At 42.2% G+C, this 22,463-nt stretch overlaps 2 protein-coding genes across 2 annotated transcripts; both read left to right on the top strand.

Annotated features, from left to right (window-relative positions):
- The first annotated feature begins 340 nt into the window (after positions 1-340).
- On the top strand, positions 341-11,435 carry LOC107115352 (spindle and kinetochore-associated protein 3-like). The gene is made up of 5 exons (XM_015417042.1): positions 341-443; positions 1,952-2,016; positions 6,501-6,663; positions 7,716-8,063; positions 11,197-11,435. Exons 1-5 carry the CDS (start codon positions 341-343, stop codon positions 11,433-11,435), a joined length of 918 nt encoding a protein of 305 aa, XP_015272528.1.
- A 621-nt stretch (positions 11,436-12,056) lies between these two features.
- Positions 12,057-15,607, top strand: LOC107115354 (spindle and kinetochore-associated protein 3-like). Its single transcript, XM_015417043.1, has 5 exons — positions 12,057-12,129; positions 12,719-12,894; positions 13,072-13,263; positions 13,415-13,542; positions 15,523-15,607. The coding sequence occupies exons 1-5, from the start codon at positions 12,057-12,059 to the stop codon at positions 15,605-15,607; spliced, it is 654 nt and encodes a 217-aa protein (XP_015272529.1).
- The last annotated feature ends 6,856 nt before the right edge of the window (positions 15,608-22,463 follow it).

Genomic DNA, 22,463 nt, shown 5'->3' on the forward strand with positions numbered 1-22,463 from the left:
CAGTTACCATAAGTTAGTATAAGGTCTGATCAGTTTAGGAATTATTGTTATAGGTAACCTTGTGGCAAGAATGAATCCCACAGCTGACTGGTAGAAAATAGCAATCGCCTACCAAGCTCAGGCACAGTTTGTGGATGTCTGTCTGGCTAAGCTATGTGCAGCTCAGGCCGGTACAGGGCCGGAATGGATTCAGTGGGATCTTCTGTTTTTCAAACTTCAGAAAAACCAACTTGTACTTAAATACTTCCCGTTATAATAATTCCCTATGTTGCCAGTTACTGGAAGTTTGCTCTGATGGCAATAGCAATAAAACACTGTGTTCTGTAGGGTTTCCTCCAGCATGGATCTAACAGGAAGTTTCTTCAGTAAACTGCGAGCCTTAGTGACCACTTTGGAGAGACAGGCTGAGCAGCTGAAGCAAGCTTCTCGTGCAGATGAAACCGGTAAGAATGGAGTATAAATAGCAGTGAAATGTGAGGTTGGTGGCTTGGTTCTGTGGAATCCTCTAGTATGAATACATGGGCTTTTTCTTGCTGTTCTTTGACTGTGCACAAGCTATACAATGAACTGTTGTAAAATAGAACATCTTGTGAACAGATGCTAGCCATGATCCCAAGAAATAGTTGCCTTGGTTTAAAGAGCTATAACCAACTTCCACCAGCCTGGGACTTTTGATTCGAGGGATGTCCTTTCAGTCCTAGGCACACATAAGGCTTAATTCTGGCTTGCTGTCCATAACCACGGGCTAAGTATTCTTTTGATGGACAGCAAACCAAGATTCGAAAATGTTTGGAGCAGATTTGCAGACCGTGATCAAATGCTGCAGTTTGGTGTAGTGGTTAAGTGTGCGGGCTCTAATCTGGGAGAACCGGGTTTGATTCCCCACTCCTCCACTTGCACCTGCTGATGTGACCTTGGGTCAGTCACAAGCTCTGGCTGGCACAGCTGTCCTTGAAAAAGAGCAGTTTGTGTCAGAGTTCTCTCAGCCCCACCCACCTCACAGGGTGTCTGTTGTGGGGAGGGGAAGGGAAAGGAGTTTGTAAGCCGCTCTGAGACTCCAAGTGAAGGGCAGGGTATAAATCCAATCTCCTCTCCTCTTCCTCCATTTGCACTTAGCAAACCAAGGCTTCCAAGGCAGTTTCCCTGTCTTTCTCTAGTCTCCTGTTAGGGAGAGGGTTTAGTTTAGCAAACTCGACTATAACTTCATTGCATATTTTTGGATTTGAACTAAGTTGTTAAGGCAAAATTCAGATGGAATGACAAAAACCCTGGGACTGGCTCTACTTGAATGAGATGTGGCTTGTTCCCAACAAACCATAGTTTGCTGATTCTGATGAAATAGCCAGTCAGTCAGTTAGCCTTTATTGGCATAAAACAATACATTAAAAGAGGATTACTATAAGAAAATATACATATAAAACCAGGTATTTTGCAAACTACATAATATTGCATAATGATGAAATAGCAAACTATAGCTTGCTGAAAATCCAGAAGTGACTAAATTAGCTTGGAACGTGTGAGCATGGGAAGGAAGAGGGATTGTGAGAATGAGCCCCAGGCTCATTCATGCAGCACGAAGTCATTTTACATTAACTCATTGGTTCTGTTCAGATGTTTTCACCAGATCTTATTAGCATTTCACTATTATGTAATAGTAGTGATAACTTTATTTTTAAAATGTCATCATGGCTTCATTGAGGTTCTAGGCTGAAACATGTCCATCTTCAACCATGACCTAGAACAGGGGTGTCAATCATATGGCCTGCGAGCCAGATTTGGCCTGTCCAGGGCATTTATCTGGCTTACAAGCATGAGAGGGAGGGAAAAGGAGGTGTGAGGGAGGTGTATCAGATCCAGCCCTTGTAACAAATGAGTTCGACACCCCTGCCCTAGAACATCTTAAGGATACTGAACTGTGCTTTTTCCCCCCCTTCATTTATGTGTCTTGGAGAATTTGAGGATGACTCCCCAATGAGATATTTACATGAACTGTACTCTGAAATCAGGACACTGAAGGTAATATTTGGTTTGCTTACAGAATGAAAGTCTGAAACAATTTCGTTTCTACAGTATGGTCTGCATAATTTTCAAAGCAAGACAGCATATCAGTTTGACTGGATGGGTTATTGTGACTGGACTAAGAACTAGAACCTTTGAAGAGACTAGCCCGACAACTTCTCAGGAAGCTGGGCAAGGTCCTCCTCTTCTTTCTATTTTTAAACAATAGCACAACAAGTGAGTGTTCAGTTCCCAGTAGTTGTTACAGTCAGTATTGTCTTTGTAAGTTGTGACATAGAGGAGGTTATCTGGCCCCAACAACCGGATTGTCAACAGCCAAACCCCTTTCAAGGCTTGAGCAGACTTAATCTCCGTAAGATCCAGTGGGATTTCAGGGAGCAGAGGGAATGGAGAGGGAGGGAGTTACCTATAATTGTTCACATTTTACCTCAGGCAGAGTGAGCCATGGATTAGAGTGGTCAGGAAAAGGGAAGCTCAGTGTTCTGAGGAATCAGAGGAGTTGGGGACCTGGTTGCTGGATGAGTGGAACCAAGTTAACGTCATTTTGAAAAACAATGTCAAGCTGAGAACATTGAGAGAGTGTTCATATTGCATTCTCTCGCTGATACAAAGTTTGGCTAGCGTGTGCTTACTTAAGGATAGTGATCTCAGAGAAAGCTGATAGTAATAGTAAATCTCGATTTATGAACCTGAATGATTGTCCATGCAGTTATATCATTATAAAGTATTGGAATCTGTAACATCATCCAGCAAACTAATTGCCCCTTTTTTCAAATAATTTGCAATAATTGTATGCCTTCTATGAACTACCTCATATGTGTTAACGTCTTCAGTATTGTTCATACTCCTCATCAGACTGTAAAGGGAGCTGAATCGTATAGTCAGAGTTATTAAAGTGGAGGCTGCCAGATCCTACAAAAACCTCTGCTTCAGAGGGACGTTGCGTGCAACTGCGAAAGGCACCAAAGAGCACTTTTTAAAACTTGCATCAAAGCCCACCTCAGCCACCTTTTCCACAGTAGGGTTACGCTGAATGCACATGAGGTAATAAACCAAAAGAGTGAGCTCTGACTTGGAAATGAATGTTGTAAGTCTTTAAGGCACCACTGGATTTTTGCTGCAACAAACTAGCACAGTTACATCTCTGCAATCCTGTGCACAGTTACATAAGAGTAAACACCATTAAACCCAGTGGGACATACTTCTGAGTAAATATGCATGTGACCAAACTGAAGCTCCCTGGGCAATCATTTGGCATAGACTCTAGCAAAAATCAGCAGTAAATCTGATTAAAGGGTTTTTTTAAAAAAAGAACTCTCTAATCAGCTTCTAGATAGCAGCCCCAGTTTAGTATCACATGGTTAGCGGAAACAGGAACAGAGTAGATTCTAAATAATCAATAAACAGTTACTTTAAAAACAATTGAACAAAAGTAAAATTTTCCCTAAGTTTTAAAGGCATCCGTATGCATAGATTTCTTAAGCAACTGCTTAAACTTAGTCCACCATTATTTATTTATTTGGATTTGTATCCCGCCCTCCCCACGAATGGGCTTGGGGTGGGTAACAACAATATAAAATACAACATATTTAAAACCAAGTTAAAGCAACAATATACAATGCCATACTCCTAAGTACCATGTCAGCTCAGATAGAAGCATATCAGCAGTGGTGAAAGATTTAGGATGTTAGGGTCCAGGGGCCACTGGTGGGGTTGGCCACAAAAAGGGGCACCCGCTGCCTCAACCAAAAGCCTGGCACAACAGCTCCATCTTACAGGCCCTGCGGAACTGCACTAAATTATGCCAATTTATTGGACTTACAAAAGGGGCAGTGATGTGAATATTTACGAAATTGAGATTCTAGGTTATCCCAAGGCAGCAAGTCTTATATAGGCACAAAAACTTAGTTAAAGGAAGGAAAATGACCCTTCTGTACTTCTGACTGTGGGAAAAATGACCAGGGGGAGGAGGGCACTATAACATGACACATAAATCGGTTACAGGGCTGTTAGTTATTTGCAGAACTAAACAGAATGTAGCAGCACCTTAAAGATGAATATTTATTCCAGTATGAGCTTGAATGAGTCACCCTTCAGAGTGCTAGATGGTAAGATACATTCAAGGCTGCAATACTATTCACAATTATATAATACTCAAGACTTGGGACTTGGTCTAGTAGTTAAGAGTGGTGGACTCTAATCTGGGGAACCAGGTTTGATTCCGCACTCCTCCTCCACATGCCGCCACTGCCAGCTGGGTGACCTTGGGCCAGTCACAGTTCTCGTAGAGCTGTTCTCTCAAGAGCAGTTCTCAGAGCTCTCTCAGCCCCAGCTACCTCACATAGGTGTCTGTTGTGAGGAGAGGAAGGGAAGGAGACTGCAAGCTGCTCTGAGACTTCGAGTGAAGGGCGGGGTATAAAGCCAATCTTCTGAGAAAATATGCTTACAATCAGACTGGTCCAGCCCTCCAATTGGGTGATGAACAAATTGGCCCTTGGGGCAAACCCCATCAGGGAAAGGTGAGTGTTTAAGAACATAAGAGACGCCAATGTTGGATCAGGCCAAAGGCCCATCCAGTCCAACACTCTGTGTCACACAGTGGCCAGAAATACCAGGTGCCATCAGGAGGTCCAGCAGTGGGGCCAGGACACTAGAAGCCCTCCCACTGTTGACCCCCCCCAAGCACCAAGAAGACAGAGCATCACTTGCCCCAGAACCCCTATCTATACCTTGTGGCTAATAGCCACTGATGGACCTCTGCTCCATATGCTTATCTAATTCCCTTTTGAAGCCGTCCATGCTTGTAGCCGCCACCATCTCCTGTGGCAGTGAATTCCATGTGTTAATCACTCTTTGGGTGAAGAAGTACTTCCTTTTATCCGTTCTAACCCGACCGCTCAGCAATTTCATGGAGTGCCCACGAGTTCTTGTATTGTGAGAAAGGGAGAAAAGTACTTCTTTCTCTACCTGCTCTATCCCATGCATAACCTTATAAACCTCAATCATGTCTCCCTTCAGTCGTCTTTTCTCCAAGCTACAGAGCCCTAAGCTCTTTAACCTTTCCCCATAGGGAAAGTGTTCCAACCCTTTAATCATTCGAGTTGCCCTTTTCTGCACTTTTTCCAAAGCTATAATATCCTTTTTAAGGTGTGGTGGCCAGAACTGCACACAGTATTCCAAATGAGGTCGCACCATTGATTTATATAGGGGCATTATGATATTCACTGATCTGTTTTCAATAGCCATCCTAATAATCCCCAGCATAGCATTGGCCTTTTTTATTGCAGTCACACACTGTCTCGACATTTTCAGTGACTTATCTACTAAAACTCCAACATCTCTCTCTTGATCAGTCTCTGCCAGTTCAGACCCCATCAGTGTGTATTTATGTTTAGGATTTTTGGCTCCAATGTGCATCACCTTGCACTTGGCCACATTGAACCCTATTTGCCATGTTGACGCCCGCTTGCCCATCCTTGACAGATCCCTTTGGAGTGCCTCACAATCCTCACTGGTTTTCACCACCCTGAACAACTTCGTATCATCCGCAAATTTAGCCACTTCACTGCTTACTCCCAACTCCAAATCATTAATGAACAAGTTAAAAAGCAGTGGACCAAGTACTGATCCCTGCGGTACCCCACTGCTTACCACCCTCCACTGAGAAAATTGTCCATTTATACTCACTCTCTGTTTTCTATTAATTAGCCAAATTTTGATCCGTAAAAGGAGTTGTCCTTTTATCCCATGATTTTTGAGCTTACTTAGGAGCCTTTCATGAGCAGAACTTCACTGGCTGCACTGGGCTCTCTTAAATCATCTGTCACAATAAAGCTGTAAAACTGCCAGGAGCCAGCTTGGGTCACCATTGAAACCTGGTACCTGGGGTTGTCAGGCCCTGAAGTCTAAAACAGAACATAATTTGATACGTCAGATACATTATCTCCATTACACATCATGACAAAAAATGAAAGCATGATAGATGTTGCAGGTTTGTGTGACTGGTGGGAATATGGATTGAAACTCCTTGGAGCTATTGTGTGCTTAGAAGAAATTGGAAGTAGGGGGCCCTATCTGGACCTCAACTTATTTAAGGGCTGCTTTGCCCTTACTGTCTCGTGGAAACGATTGTTTTGTTTATCTGTATTTAGAATGTGGCTTAGATAATAGGAAAATATTACTTGTATTACTTGTATTTGTAGCTGGCCCCAATATGTAGGATGGCTGCACATCTCAACTCCCTCCTTCCCCACAAAATAATCCATGTTTTCATTATTCAGCCGTTCAATGAACATGTATTTCTGATATTCTCTATGAAAAGACAGAAGGAAATCATCCATATTATGGATTCCCATTTTGTGGAACAAAATACCCTTTTTAAAGGCTATGTCAGTTCCACTGTATCAGCACTCATAACGAGTGATCTTGCTCTGTTCTGATCTTGTCATATAGCTTGCTAACAATTTTTTTTTTAATTCAAGGTTGAAGCTGATAGTGTTCTTATTAAGAAATCTGAAGATCGAGATGCTACATATGACTTCATAAAGGCCAGCAAAGTTCTGATGAACAGAAATGCAGCAGACCTTGGAAAAATAAGAGACGTTTTTGAGAAATACGGATACAAGCCCATTATTAGGGAAGCAGGTAATTTTTTTTCTTTCCCAGTCTAGAAGGTTTGGCAACATCTAGATATCATCATTTTATTTTGTATCCAAAAATTGTCCAGAAAACTCCCCCATCCCCAGGTTCCTTAAACTGACTGAGATCTGGTTTTCCATGGTAGTTTTTTAGTGTTTCTGTTTTATGCCAGGTTAGTTTTGCATGCTGTATAAACACCTCTGTTTTTTCCCCAGTAACCTAAAATATTTGACTAGCAAAAAAAATCAGGACGGTGTACCTAATGTATTTTGAATCTTATGTCTCAAGTTTTACCTGGAATTATGGGGTAGATTCACTCATTCCCTTCTAATGCCAAGGTATCTTCTTCCTGTTCCTTATAGCTTGACTTCCTTCCATTGGGGGAATGTTTCTCAGGCAAATTGAGTCATTTGATTCAATTGTACTTTATGCTTAAAGACATGATGGCTCAATAGTCTTTTTTTGCCTTACAGTGTATAATTTTTTCCTTTACGACGTTAAAAAATGTTTCTCCTGATTCTAGGGCTAGGGAAAGCTTTGCACAACAAGTCACTTTTGTCCGCTCATATCTAAAAAGTTAAAATCCCATTAAACTGCAAGCTCTAATATAAACAGAGGTTTGTTTGCACTGAGTATGGTCCCAGCTTGTTTGCTGTGTTCATGTAATGCCATCCCCTGACTACTTCTACTACCCCCTCCCCCTTATCTACAGAGCTTCCTGGTTTGATGGTCACAGGAAATAGAAGGTTGATCAGATTGTAAAATGTCAACCTCTACAGGTAAGAGAAGGAGACATTCAGAGGAATACACATTCCAACAGCTGTGTTCAGTGTATTGGTGCAGTGTATTCAGATGTCACAAGAAATTGTAGCCTGTCATTCCAAGAATGAACCTTGGAAGACTTTTGGGAGGAGGCAGCATGCATGCTCAGGCCATGCTCCTGATACCTGGATTCTGGGAATCCAGTTATCCAGTTAAGACTGAAGCAACTGCATTCTTTTAAATAGTTTATAGGCTGAGAAACAGCACAAATTCAAGCCTCTCTTTTTTAAATAAAGCAACAAAAGATGAAGCTGAAACTGATCCTGAACCTGCCAAGTCTGATCAAGAGGAACTGAAAAACCTTGCTTGCCCTGAAGATTCTTCCAGACCTGATCCTCTGGTGCGAATTCCACAACTTTCAGATTTTGGGCTTTCAAAATATGCTCTCCCCAGTACTTGGAACACTGTGAATATATTACAACAAGCCCATGTACAGAAGGAACAGCCAAGAGAGGATTATTCTGGTTGCCCATCACCCAAGATAGAACAGTTCTGTATTAAAGGGCGTGACCTTTCTGTGGACAATGACACTGTATATTTGACAGAAGACCAAACAATCTTCTTGCTCAATAATGCAAAAAAAAGTAGGTAAGTAGCATCCTTTTGAAACTCTGTGAGAAATGACGACTAGATGTTCTTACTACCTTATTTTACTTTCTGCCCTTAATGTGTAGGTTCATTGTTGTGTTTCCAAACATTAAAATAGTGTCTAAGCTACATATATGTGTAAACTACAAATATATGTACAATGTTTAAAACAAATCACAAAAACACACAAGCAGATAGGAGGGCTTGCAGAGGTCAGCAATAGAAGGAGACAAATTTCCCGGGGGATGGAGTTTCAGAGTTTTTGAACTTCAATCAGGAAGGCCCTTTCTCACATTGCCCCCTGGCTATCCTCTGACTGGAATGGCTGGGTAGATTCATATGCGAGTTGACAGTCCTCGAGGCATGCTGGCCCAAAGCTGTATAAGACTTTAAAGGTTAATAACAGCACCTTGAATTGGGCCTGGAAGCAAGCTGGAAACCAGAGTAGACGGAACAAAACTGGATTGGTATGGTTTGTATAACCCACTTTTGGCTGCAGCATTCTGTACCAACAGTAGCTTCTGGACAGTCTTCATGGGCAGCCCCATGCAGAGTGTGCTGTAGTAGTCTGATCTAGATGTTACTAGGGTATGCGTCACAGTGGCAAGATCTTTTTTGCCAAGAAAGGGCCACAGCTGGCTCACCAGCCAAACCTGGTAAATAGTGCCCCTGGCTGCTGCTGCCACCTGTTTCTCTAACGAACCTGCTTCTTCAAGTGGTATGCAACCCCATCCAGAACAGGAAATATCCCAGTTCCTGGGTCAAACCTTCCCCCTACCAGTAGCACTTCTGTTTTGTCAGGATAGTTTCCACTTGTTGGCCCTCCTCTTCCATCCCAGAACTGCCTCAAGGCACATATTCATGGTTTTTTAGGGAGGGGGGGAAGGGAGAGGAAAGATATATAGGTAGATATATTAGAAAACAAAGTAATAGTATAGAGGGGATACAAAAAGGAGAAGAGGTATTGTTAGCCAAATTGCCTTAATTTATTAATAAGATGGGGGGATTTGAATATTAAATGGCAATGGCTTTAATTAAGGAAACAATAATGTATGTATACTGGAGTCCAACTTATCCAGATCCCCAGAAATAGATGCAGAGACTAGATCTTAAAATAGAGTGATTTTTTTACTAATAATTCTCACACACGTACAATAATAATGAAACAATCATACACTCCAGTAATACAGAACTAAGAAGTTAGATAAAAAGGTACAGCAACAGTTGCATTAGGAGAAAGGTATCATTTATGGGGGCGATACTTTACCTGTCCGATGCGACGAGGCAATCATGCAGCAAAAATAGGGAAAGTACTAGGGAAGGGATCATGTGTTGGCCAGCAATGCACATGGAAGACTCCAAACAGCGCTAAGAATGGAGCCAGCAAGATAGAGTAGGGTTAGGTAGGTAGGAAGGAAGCAAGAGAGAGAGTATGCACAATGGAGAGATGCTCTCTTTTTATACCCTAAAATGACTGGGAGGGGGATGCTTCACCAGTCACATAGTCCCCAGGAAATCTAGAAAAATTCAGTTACTAATGGTCAGGAGGATGGGTTTAATGGTTGGGCAATTGCAATAATATTCAACTAATGGTGACACCCATGGATGGACCGTAATGGCCCAACGATCAACAGCTGCGTTATCAGGATGGGTGGTGGGTGGACAGGACAGCTGCTTAATCCTCTCATGGAGGAAGTCCTTTTGTTTACAATGAAGAGTATGTGCAACCTCTAGCGCAGGTGGGGGGGAGGTGCCTGCGTGATGGAGAGGAAGCCTTTCTATGAAGTCTTTACAGGAATGCTCAGGCTTTCTTTGCAGAGCATGGCTCCTTCTTAGTGAACTGCTGCTGGTTTCTGCGTACTTGTAGTGTCAGGGAGGTTGGTTTGCCTCCTGCAGGGATGCAGGGGTGAGAGGCATCGGGTATTCCACGGGTCCATGTCTGGCTTGGCACATTGCTTCAGGGCAAGGCTGCCCTTGGCTGGTCATGTGCCTACAGTCCAGGAGATTGGCGCCATCTTCTGGCTACCACACAGTCCAATACCCTTGCATACTTGTTGTACAGTCCAGCTTACAGTTATAGTCCATAGCCTTATAGATGCTGTGCAAGGCTCTTGCAGAGCAACAGCATTATATAATTGTATGTATCAAGGATAATCGTATATTACAGAGTGTATAAAAGAGAAAATATTTCTCCCCAACATCCCCTTTGTTATAATTTTCAAGACATTATCTATAAAACACAATGGTCCTTACTTCTGTTGGGGTGCTTAAATTTCATAACTGATCTGTTTTGCAACTACATTATTAGTTTCATCATTACCACATATTCAGTATTAAATATTTCACCATTTCTGCATACTCGCTATAACTTTTAATACGTCCAAATAAAAGGAAAGTCTATTATACATCTCATAATAAGAAAATAAGATATTTCTGCTCAAAATCCACTTCATTATACATGTATATTTCACACTTGTCATTCTGCCTCTGCATTGCAATACATTTATATACAATTTTTAAACTCTCATTCTAAATTTGTCTCCTGTTTGCATATAATACATGCTCCATCTCTCCTCAAATTTCGTGATTGATCTGTTTCTCAGATGGGTTATACTCTGCCCTTCACTACCCAAAGAGTCTCAGAGTGGCTTACAATCTCCTTTCTCTTCCCCTTCCCACAACAGATACCCTGTGAGGTAGGTGGGCGCTGAGAGAGCTCTTTGGAGAACTGCCCTTGAGAGAACAGTTCTGAAAGAACTTATGACTGATCCAAGGTCACACCAGCAGCTGCATGTGGAGGAGTGGGGAATCAAACCTGGTTTTCCCAGATGAGAGTCCGCGCTCCTAACCACTACACCAAACTGGCCTAACTCTCTTTTTTTGTAATCTTAAAGCTTATTCTTGGTTTCTTGCCATTCCAAATAAATTTGTTTATCTGTCTTTGCCCACTCTATCAATATTCTTTCTTTTATATGTATAGGTAGCATTTGGAATAAAAGATTTAGTTTTGGCAGGTCGTTCATTTTGATTGCAGAAATTCTTCCCAGCCATGAGATTTTTAATTTTCTTCCATCTCTATAAATCTGCTTGTATCAGTTTCCAGGTTTTCTGATAATTGTTTCTAAAAAGATTACAGTTTTGCCCCAGTCACCTTTATTCCCAGATATTTAATGGGATCGGTAGCTAGACATGCTAATGGTTTTCACAGCACCCGTGGGATCTGCTTGAAGCACAAGATAGAGCTGAGTGTCATCTGCGTATTGGTGACCACTCAGCCTACATCTTCAGATGACCTCTGCCAGCAGCTTTACACAGATGCTGAAAAGCATGGGAAACAAGATGGTGCCTTGTGGGACTTGGTAGGTTAGAGAGCTATAGCAGCAGCCCCCAAGCAGTATGCTTTGAAACCTTCCCTTAAAGATAGGACCAAAACCACTGCAAAACAATGCCCCCAAGTTCCAACCCCGAGAGGCAGTCTGGAAGGACACCGTGACCAATGGTATTGAAAGCTGCTGTGAATTAACAGGATTGCTGTCCCCCTATTCATTTCCTGGTAGAGGTCATTTATCAAGGGTGTTTCATCACATAGCCAATATTGAAGGCAGATTGGAACAGATCTAGACAATCTGCTTCATGCAGGTATCCCTGGTGTTACCCATGTGTAAATGTTTAGTGGGGAAAGGATGAGATGAGACTGCTGCAACAACATCAGAAGAATATACTTTTAAAGAAATAGCTACTGCTTCTTGTCTGTCTGTCATGCCATCTCCTCATTCCAACTGATCCACAGGAAGAAAGGGAAAGGAGATGTAAAGATCACAACCTTTTTACAGACCTACAACACTGGACAAGCTCTTCGAACATGGCTTGCTACATCATGAAGAAAATCTGGTCTTCAGGAACACAAATGCAGTATCCTTTCACTTATGTCATCGACTCATTCGTAGCCATGACAATATTTTTGTCTTTTCCTCAGGCAAGCTAATAAGATGGATAAGCCATCAGGAGTACTGGCATCAAAAGAGAACCCAGCTACACCGGGGCAAAAGAGTAAAGTGTGTGGTAAGTCCTGGGTATTCAAAATGGGCTCCTTAAACCTTGAAAGAGCCATTCAAAAGTAGAAATAAAAATCTGATTACATTTAAACAAGCTGAGTTGTGTGGGGGGGGGTGTTGCAACTAGGCTAAACAAAACCTGAGGTAAAGAAGAAATTTTATTACTATTAGGAGCATCCTAGAAATGCTGCTTTTTGTTACCATGATGTTCAGAGGTATACTGAGGGCCAAACTAGAAGTGATGGTGTTCTCGTGTCTGACCACAAGGACACTGCTGCCATTTTAAGGTCTAAAATGTACAATTTAAACATGCTCCAGGGGCCTGCAGCACAGCAGGGTGAGTCATTCTTGTGTGTGCCACCCCCCAGCACCTTTCAAGTGCCAAAAGGGCCACTGTTAACCAATTGTAAAAAAAACTTTTAGGCAAAACTGAGAAGCTTCCCATGTGTTCTGACTGAAAACTGAAATCTGGCAAATAAGGGAGCCATCACAGAATGATGGACCTCGGGCCTATGTTTTTGATATCCTTATGCCTAACATTTCTAAACCTTGAACTGTGCCCTCCCTGTGTGAAATTACCACTCTATCTTTTTCAGATTATGATTATATGGCTTCACCTGCAGCGCCCACTTTCTGTACACCTGGATTGAAAGTTCCCTCTAGGAAGAATACCACTTTACCAAAATCCCCAGAGAGTAACCTGTCAGACGCGTCTAATAATACAGATGAAGTTACCCATCCAGACCCTCAGTCTCTGGGAAAAGAGCCTGAAGTAAGCACCAAACAACCTCTTTTTTTTAATGTTTTGAGTGTCACAGTTAGATCTCCCATCCTATTACTGCATTGAGACGGTGTCTCAGTGGTGATGATGATCTGAATCATATTTCACTTTCTAAGTGTGGTACTGAGTCTCCGTGTTCCTGTTGCTGACATAGTGATTCTTCTACAGCCACCGTATGTAATCCAGATGGTACCAAATAAAGGGTACGTGGAAGAAGCTGTTGCGCCTGTCCTGCCCTCAAACACGTATCTGGACTGTCTTAAAACACCTGCTCCTCCTGCCATATCGGACTACAGAAACATATTTACCACTCCTCCGCCAGCTCCTGAAATAACTGTCATTCCAACACAAATTCTGCAGGTGAGATAATTACACTCTTCTGCAGCCAGGGCTGTAACTCTGCATTTTTGCTAGGGGTTCTTTGCCTGTTGACATGGGTGGAGGGGAACTGGCAACTGCTCTAAGCTAGAAACAGCCACACTTTCCTAATTTTTCTTCTACATTTTTTTAGATTTTATCAAAATACAGCTCAAACACAGACCCACCCAGAGTCACAGAGAAGGTGAAAAATGAAGGAATGGCCACACAATTTGAAAGAAGGCCTGCTCTTGCTCTTGATATTAGTAACAAAGAAAACAGGTGAGACTTAAGCATGGGAATAGCACGCTTGGAGCCAGAAGCGTAATGGAAATAGTATAGTACTACATATGTTGGCAATTGGACACACACACCCCTTTGCTTGAATGTCTAGGAACTTGCTTTTTTTGCACTTGAATAGAGAGCAGCCTGTCCTATCTGTATCTGTCCCATGGTAGACTCTGTCCATCGACTAAAGCATTGTTTCCCAACACGTGGGTTGAGACCAAAGAGCGGGTTGTAGGACAACCCCTTCTTAATGGCTGCTCCTGCTCTTTGCATTGCCAACTTATCATATTCTTCCATTTCCCCTCCCACATGTAAAAATAATGAGGGCAGAAAAGCCATCAGGTTTTTGGAAACAGTGCAGGGGGTGGAGATAGGAGCTGCAGAGCTGATTAGGACTGGATCCCTGCAGCAGATTTTAAAAGTAAAAAAAAAACCCAGGCTCTAAAATGGTGCTGCATTCCCATGGCAGACTTGGGGATGCAGTTTTGCCTAGTTTGGCCCTTAGACAGATCAGTAATGTGTGGGTGAAATCTTTCCTCTTATCGCAGTGCAGTCATGATGAATGTATACACTTCAACCACTCTGAATGTGATTAAAGATGGCATAAGGCTCAGCATTAAGCAGTTTTGAGCAAATAACTGTTGAGTAGCACCGTCGTTCTTGCCCAGTGGTAAAAGAACCACGTCTGTCTTCTAAGTTTAGATGGAAGCCAGGAGTCCTTTCACATCTTATACCATGCTTGGCCCCTTTCACTGTACTGAGGTTGAAGACTAGACCATTTAACCTGCATTAATATTTCTGCTTTGTAGAGAAAAGAGCATAAACTGTCATGAGTGATGAATGTAACCAATTGTGCTCTCTCAGTGAGCAAAATGTTACATTTGCCTACAAATGTTAGGTATATGCATTTTCCTGTGCAGAGCAGGGAAATCATCATTGTGTGAAGTCGCTGCTAGAAGAACCAACTTCAGTGCTTAATTTGAGGCAAGGCCTTTATTTTGGAAACCAAGCCCTGACCCTGAGAATGCAATCTTTATGTCATACAGTAATTGGTACTTCAGAGCATATGCAAGTTGATTGATAACCATTTATCAGAGCGACTGTCTGAGAATCTTAGAGGGGATTAGAGGTATTAATAAAGGGAGGGAGATCAAAGGCTTAAATGTAACCTCTATATGCAAGGCTTTGTACTTGCGTGGGGTTCATAGTCGAGGGCAGTGGTGCCTTGTGTGATGTTTGTTAGTTTCTCAGAACATCTTTTTGGTTGCTGTAGAAAATGGACTGCTGGACTACATGGGCAGCAAGGTCACAGTTTGCCTAGGGGTGCCAAAAAAAAACTTGGTTGGCCCTAGAGGGGGGTCACCATACCAGAAAGTAAATTTAGACTTCAGAGTCACCATACCAGAAATTTTGGAAACTGCTGAAGTGAAAGCATAGGCACACAGTTTGCCTAGGGGTGCCAAAAAAAACCTTGGTTGGCCCTAGAGGGGGGTCACCGTACCAGAAAGTAAATTTAGACTTCAGGGTCACCATACCAGAAATGTTGGAAACTGCTGAAGTGAAAGCATAGGCTCTGGTAATTCTCCAGCCACAGCTGTCACAAATCTGGATGGGTTAGGAGCTCTTGTGAATATATCATTTAAGTATCATATGAAATCTACCCCTGGGGAAGGGGTGGAGATGAGAGCCAGGACTAAGATGTAGCCAGTGTAGAATCTCCTAATTCAAATTGATACTAATCTGTTGATCTACATGCCTTCCAGGAAAGGGTGGATACAAGTGGCACTTCTAAGGCATCCTTTAAAATAAGAGATGGTTACAAAATGTCTACACATGCAGGAAAACTTTAAAAAATGTCACTTTGAACATAGTCCCAAGACTTCAATGTAACCTATTCTATTTACATTTCCAGTGAGTATTGTGGATAACTCTTAACACAGAGCCTAAATTTTTGTCTGGATTGTCGCATTCAAGGATGCTTTTCACTTTGGACAGCTCAAGAAATGGAATAGAAAACTACGTGGCAAAAGACAAGAACATAGAACTTTTGCATAAATGATTGGCCCCAGGTTGAACAAAATACCCTCTCTTCAAATTTGGTAGTAGCTAGTCAGAAAACTAGCCAACATCTCTACACTTTATGATGTCACTGGCAACTAACTTCCTTGGCATGTTTGAAAGAAACGGACTTATACTCAAATCACTTATTCTCCCTGATCGTTTCTTAATCATTGTCAACCAGTTTTCTGTCTCTTATTAAAAGTTATATCGGCCTACCACAATGCCTTCGGGCAGCATCTGTTGCATAGCAAGAGCCCTATTATCCACTAAGAGAAAAAATTCTATAATGGCCTGGGCCTTAAAAGAAACAGAATGTTTTTTCTGCCTACCCAAACCTGTGTAAGCCTTTACAATTATGGTATTATTAGAAGGTATTATTGCAACCCTTGCATACTAGGTCCCAGGCTGGAAATGCTGTCCTCTAGAGGAAGGTGCTTATCTGCACAGAGGCTGGGTGAGTCGTTGCCTGGCAACTGGGGGTGTGGGGGTGAACTCCAAATAAGAATCTGAAGTGTTTTCTCATGAAGCAGCAGAAAAATGTTGTGGAAAAAGAATTGCAGAGAAGAAGGGCAGCTGGCAGAAGAGCAGCCATCTTCTTGGGAGGGCCTTTGACACGGAGTTTATGGGACTTCCGCTCCTGCTGTGAGGAAAAAGTGGTTTTCCAGTCTGTGAAGAACAGAGACATCGCCTGACACTCAAGCCTGCCTGAATGCATGAGTTGCAGCCCAAAGACATTTTACTAAATTGTTTTTGATATTGCTGTTATCCGCCTTGGGTCCTAGGGTGCCTGGGAGAAAGGTGGGTATATATTTTAAATGAACACAAATTTTAGAACAACAAATGTGTGAAAAGGGAATGAATGAGCAAAGAGCTTACAAACAGGTTTGATAAGCCAATACTCCACATTTACTTCTTTTTTTATCTTTAAAAAAGAAACCATCACAAGAGACATGGAAAACATATTTTCTTGCAGTGGTCACTGAAGAATAATGGTAGGATATTTTAAAAAAACAGAATACTGTGAAGGATCTTTTAAGAGAAGACAGCCTGATGAATGGTCTTTAATGCAGGCTTCAACTTGTTTAAGCATGGGAGCTTTTAACTAATTTTCTCCTTTTTATTACAGGGAGTTCAGTGCTTCAGTTTTATGTGAATAAATGTCATGTCCAAGGAAAGTGTCTTTACAGCCAATTTTCTCTAAGGAAATTAGGCACCCACCTTCAGACTGACCTTGGTACTCCCAAGAAAGATTGTACTGTACAGATTCTTGGTGAACTGTTGGGAAAGGGATTGCTTGCATAGCTGTGCCTTGTCTAGCTACACGTTGCAGCTTTTCTATGGGACAGGGAAATAAAAGGTCTGAACACTTGCTCTTCTGAATCTACTCCCTTAGGATGTGACTGATCATGCCTAAGCACATCTCTGGTACCTTCTATGCATACTAAAGGAAGGGCAAGAAAGAGACTCTTGATGGATAGGACAGGCCTGTTTATAGCTCTCACTGATGGCCATTGGCAATGTTATATAATGTAGAGTATGTGCTTGGATCACTAATATGTTGGGAGCCAGCTTGGTGTAGTGGTTAAGAGTGGTAGACTCTAATCTGGAGAACTGGGTTTGATTCCCCACTCCTCCTCCACATGAAGTCAGCTGGGTGACTTTAGGTCAGTCACAGTTCTCTCAGAAATCTCTCAGCCCCACTGACCTCAGAAGGTGCCTGTTGTGGGGAGAGGAAAGGAAGGCGATTGTAAGCTGCTCCAAGACTCCTTCGGGTAGTGAAGAATGGGGTTTTATAAAACCAGTTCTTTTTCTTGGAGATTTATTGATCAGAAGTAATACGCCATTCCTTGTTCGATCCTTACTTTATGTATTAATGTAGCCAAGCCCTGCCCCCTCCCCAGCTGTATCCTGCCCTTTTGGCAACTGAAGCACGTTTTGTTTCTATTTGAACAACCCGGTAGCAGTAGAAGCTGCCCTTACCATCCAGCCACCCCTGTTTCTGCATGTCCTACTGATCTGGGCTATGCCTTCTCCTTGGAAATGAGTGGGGTGGTCAAATGTTTTTTAAGGATGGGGTGAGGCTTATCTGTTAGAAATTATCTGATCACACCCTGTAGAAGTGTGGCAGAATTACCTTGATGCATGCAGAGGTGATAAGTCTGGGGAATCACTATACCGGCTGTACTTGGTCATCCTGTAAATATTTATATACAGTTACATTGATAACACCCAAAAATGGTGACTTGTTTTCCTGGAGGGATGGCTAAGATGCTTATGGAGTTGCATCTTGTAAGTAGGGACTTAAAACACATTGCACTTCACCCTCTAATCCTACACTTGCTGCTTGTAAGTACTGTCAGTGTAGATTGTATGTATGCTAATAGGGCAAAGATCATGAATTTGTTTAAACCAGCCCTGTACTAAACTAGTATGCCTTCAGAGGATCATATTAACAGTATGGCAAATGGAAAACTTTTAGGGAGTGGGGGCACCTAAACATAGCAGTGCTTAGAGTCCTGGAAGCAAGTGTTAGGAGGGATTCATTAGTCTTTATTTTTATGAGCTTTAGTAGTTCTGGATATAGCAGTGTGGTAACTGACAAGTAGAATTTTTAAAGCCTCAAATGGTGCTGGAAGTACCATTGTATAGAAAAAAAATCAAAGCTATATAGGTAATAATTTGTATTGCTTATTTTGAGGATTCTAGCCTGCTGAATGTATCACCGGCCAAGAGCTTTGCTGGTTGAAGAACTCATGTCATCTACTGCAGCTATACATGTTTTACCCTCTTAAAGTAGGTTATGGCAGACTGGATGAAATTCAGCTGATCTGTGGGGAGTGAAACTGACCAGAAGTGGTAGGGTGGCTTCCTTTTCCTTCCCCAGCCTCCCCATTGCCAAGGAGGCACACCAGGAGTAGGAGGGGGTCTGACCCCAAATGCCCCTCCATGGCAACGGGTCTGCATACATGGTTCTCCCATCTTTTCCTTGCAATAACCCTTTCAGGTTAGATTTCCTGAATAAAAATGAGCAGCCCAACATCATCTATTAGGTGCCAAGGCAACCAGGGATTTCCACAGGCCTAGTCCAACCCTCTAATCACTATACACACTTCCTGTAAAACAGAACACTTCTATGTGGACTTCGTATAATACAGCCGTTATCCAGTAAAATGCTTTTATGTGGAGATAGTTTTGCACATTCTAGTATACCTATTCATAAATGTAGCCTTAATCTCTCCCTTGGTTTCCTGCTCATTGTTTTAAGCAAATTTGCCCAATTACTAGAAGGATGGCAGAAAATATATATCAAGCACTAAAAACTCAAGTGCTCTGCAAATTTTTTGGGAGGGAGCTAGTGTAACTTGAGCCCTGACCTGGATTGTCCTGGCTGGCCTCCTCACATCAGATCTTGGAAGTTAAGCAGGATTGGCTCTGGTTAGTATTTAGATGGGAGACCACCAAGGAATTCGACGGTCACTATGCAGAGGAAGGCCTTTAAAATCCTATGGTGTCCCCATAAGTCAGCTGTGACTTGATGGCACTTTTTATACACGCAGTGTATCTTGAGTATTAGTCTTATAGTAAAAAGCATGCAAAGTTCCCAGCTCTACACCATGTTATTCTAGGCTAACAGAGGTAAACCTACCTGCTATGGTCATCTTCTGAGGCTCTGTTTCAGTATTCTCTGCCTCTCATGATGAGACAGGCAGCAATCAAAGACCAGTCATAGCACCAAAAGTGTGGAATTCCCTCCCCAGGGGTTTTTGCCTTTCCCCCTTCTGTCACTCTTCTACCAGCAGCTGCAGACCTTTTTTGTTGTCTGACATATATATATAGTGTACTGGTTTGAAAGTAGTTTTATTACTGTTTTTGCTTTTAATTGTGAGCCAACTTGGTGGCCCAGATTTAGCAGAAAGGCAGTGTATAAATCGATCAATAAAATAATTAGCCCACACCAAATAAAACTGCTGATAAAGCTACCAAATTCACCCAGATTTACTAGGGGTTGAATGAGAGGCCTCCTCCTTGAAGGTGATCTTAACAGTGCCACCCAGTTAGAAATTAAAATTGGGGTTTCCATGATCAAATGTTTTTAGCATGCAATGGTGATTTTTAGTACAGCATCATTGATGCAAACTCATAAATCATAAAAATTAGAATCAGCTGCATTCTTGTGGTTTACAGATGAGGCTGAAAAAAATGCTAATATGACTTGAGCCACTTCAGATCTTAGGGAACAGTTCACATTATAAACAGTCACGTTTTAAAACTACCTCATCTGCTGTAATGTCTAGACAAAGGGGCTAAAAGGCAAGCAGGCAGCAGTATAACCTGTTCCTCATTTTGCTTCTGGCAGGTTGTGTCCTTGCTGTCACCATCAGGAAACACGATTTTATGCTACAAAGCACCCTATTTTTTAAATAACAGGTCTAACAACCCATTTGCCTTCATAAGAAATAACTTGTCTCATTGAATATTAACCACAGGAGACATTTGCCTTATGAACAGTGGCATATTCTGCACATACAACATTTTTAAGAAACTGCTTGAAGGTAATGGTTGTGTTTCACTTTAAGCAGATAAAATTTATTCTGAGCAAACCAACATTTATAGTTGAGAAATACAGCTAGAGAAGCTAGAGAATACCTAATTCTGCTTCAATCCAGAGGCAGGAGAACCAACTAGAACACTTGAGACTTCAGCACAGGGCACACTAAGCAGTCGCACCTCCCGGGGGTGAAGCTGCGCACAGGCAGAAGGGGGGGGGGCATGCATCGCACACACCCCCAGGAGCCTGGCCAAAGGCTCCTGGCCAAAGGACTTCTGAGAGGTCGCCTCTTCGCCAGTGCGATGCTGGGGAATCGAGGCGCTTCTCCGTCCCCATGGTCCCTCTGCCGAATGTCTGTAAACAACTAGTGACGCTGACTGGGACAAGCGCTGGAGATCGAGCAGCTAAAAACGAAAGCAAAGCAAGGTTGGATGGCCGAATATGAACGTGAGTCAGAATAGAGCGGTTTTGCAAAGTTAAAAAGAAAGCTCCCCCGCCCCACGCACTAGAGAGCAAAGCGAGCGGGGGAGGGGCCCCTCCATGTGCATAGACTTATAAGCAAGATCGGGGGGGGGGAGCGGAAGTAAAAGCGGCAAAAACTGTTGGAAAGACTTACCAAGGCGTGTACGAGTGTATGAGCGCATATTCAGAGACTTTTAAAAGTTTGGCGAAGGTAAACAACAGACAAAGATGGCGGGGAAGAGGACGGAGAAGGAGAAACTTTTAAAAACGAAACCAGCCGAAAGTCCACGACCGGAAGGAACCACCGAGTTGGCTAAAACGATGGCAGAGTCCCTGCGCCCCCTGCTGGAGCAGATGAATAACCTCAAGGAGCAGCTGCCAAAAATGAATCAATGTATCACCACTCAGCAGACACAACTCAAGGAGACTCTTAAAAGCATGGATCATCAAACAGCTGAGAAAATGAAAGGTTGACACCACTGCTCAAAAGGTGAAGAAAAAGGTGCAAAAATTGGGAAAAAAGCAAATTTCAACAGAACAGCTTTTACAATTACAAATGGAGAGGGCAAACCTGGTCCTTCGTTTCCAGGGTGTTCCAGAGAGCAGAGGAGAGAATCTGAAGCAAATGATGAGCGAGGCATTGGCCCCAGTGACAGATTTGAAGGAGTGAAATGGATGTGGTCTACAGGTCCTACTCCATATACATAAAGAAGAAGAATCTGCCTGGGGAAATTGTAATGAGATTCTCGAAGAGACACGTGAGGGATTGTATCCTAAGGGTGATGGCGGGGACGCCTTTGAAAATTGGGGACAGTAGTATTTGGATTCTGAAAGATATTCCATTTGAAATAAGACAACGGAGAAAGAAATACAAAGATTTAATTGGAAAAGGACAGTAATTCCAGTGGTGAGCTGGACTTGGAGTCTTCTGGACTCTATCTGAGAAGGGGGCAGCGGCTCCTAAAAGTCCTTATAAACTGCGGAAGAGACAAGATAAGAAAAAATGAGGGTTGAAGGACTCTGAATGGTGCCTGACAAATATTGGGGTTTTTTAACATGGAGATGCTGAGGGGTCTTTTCATAACAGTTAAATTTAAGATTTAAAAGTCATAAAAGCATGTCTGACTAAGTTCATAAAACGTAGCATTTTAAGAGTTGGCATTGTATGTAAGCTAATTTGATTATCTCCTCTCGGGTTTTTAGTCAGTAGTGGTTATCTTTTCTTTCTCCTCTAAATGTAGTACCCCTCCCTTATTTTTATTATAGTTTGTAGTCCATATAGAAAATGCAATAAAAAAATCCCCTTTGGGGGGCCAAAAAATAAAAAAAAAACGCTGCTAAGGCTGTAAGAGGACAGATTTAGGTTTAGCAATTAAAATCTGTTGGAAGTTCACTTGAAATTCTCATTCACCTACACATCTTTATCCACTCATCTCGGGAAGTGTGCATGTACATGAAAGCTCCTACATTGAATAAAACTTTGTTGGTCTTAAAGGTGCCACTGGACTCAAACTTTGTTCTGTTTTTATCCACAGAATTGCCCTGACCCAAATAAGGACATTGGTATACACACAGAAATCTGTTTTGTGTATCACTTGATGTATCACAAACTGTAGGGATAAACAAGATGTGTATCTGATCTGACAACAGATGGCATATATCCACATGACACTGGTTCCAAGTGAACTGGCATCTTATCTCCATTCCTGTGTAAGAATCACATATAAATTACTTTGAAAAATATGACCAGAGCTGGATTGAAAAAAATCTGGTTTTGTGCAGTAATTGTGTGGAATTCTTGAATGCAATTCATACATCTGCCCAAGAGCTTGTTTTCAGCAAT

The sequence above is a fragment of the Gekko japonicus genome, unplaced genomic scaffold, assembly GCF_001447785.1.
Source record: "Gekko japonicus isolate JY-2015 unplaced genomic scaffold, Gekko_japonicus_V1.1 scaffold685, whole genome shotgun sequence".
Classification (NCBI taxonomy): domain Eukaryota; kingdom Metazoa; phylum Chordata; class Lepidosauria; order Squamata; family Gekkonidae; genus Gekko; species Gekko japonicus.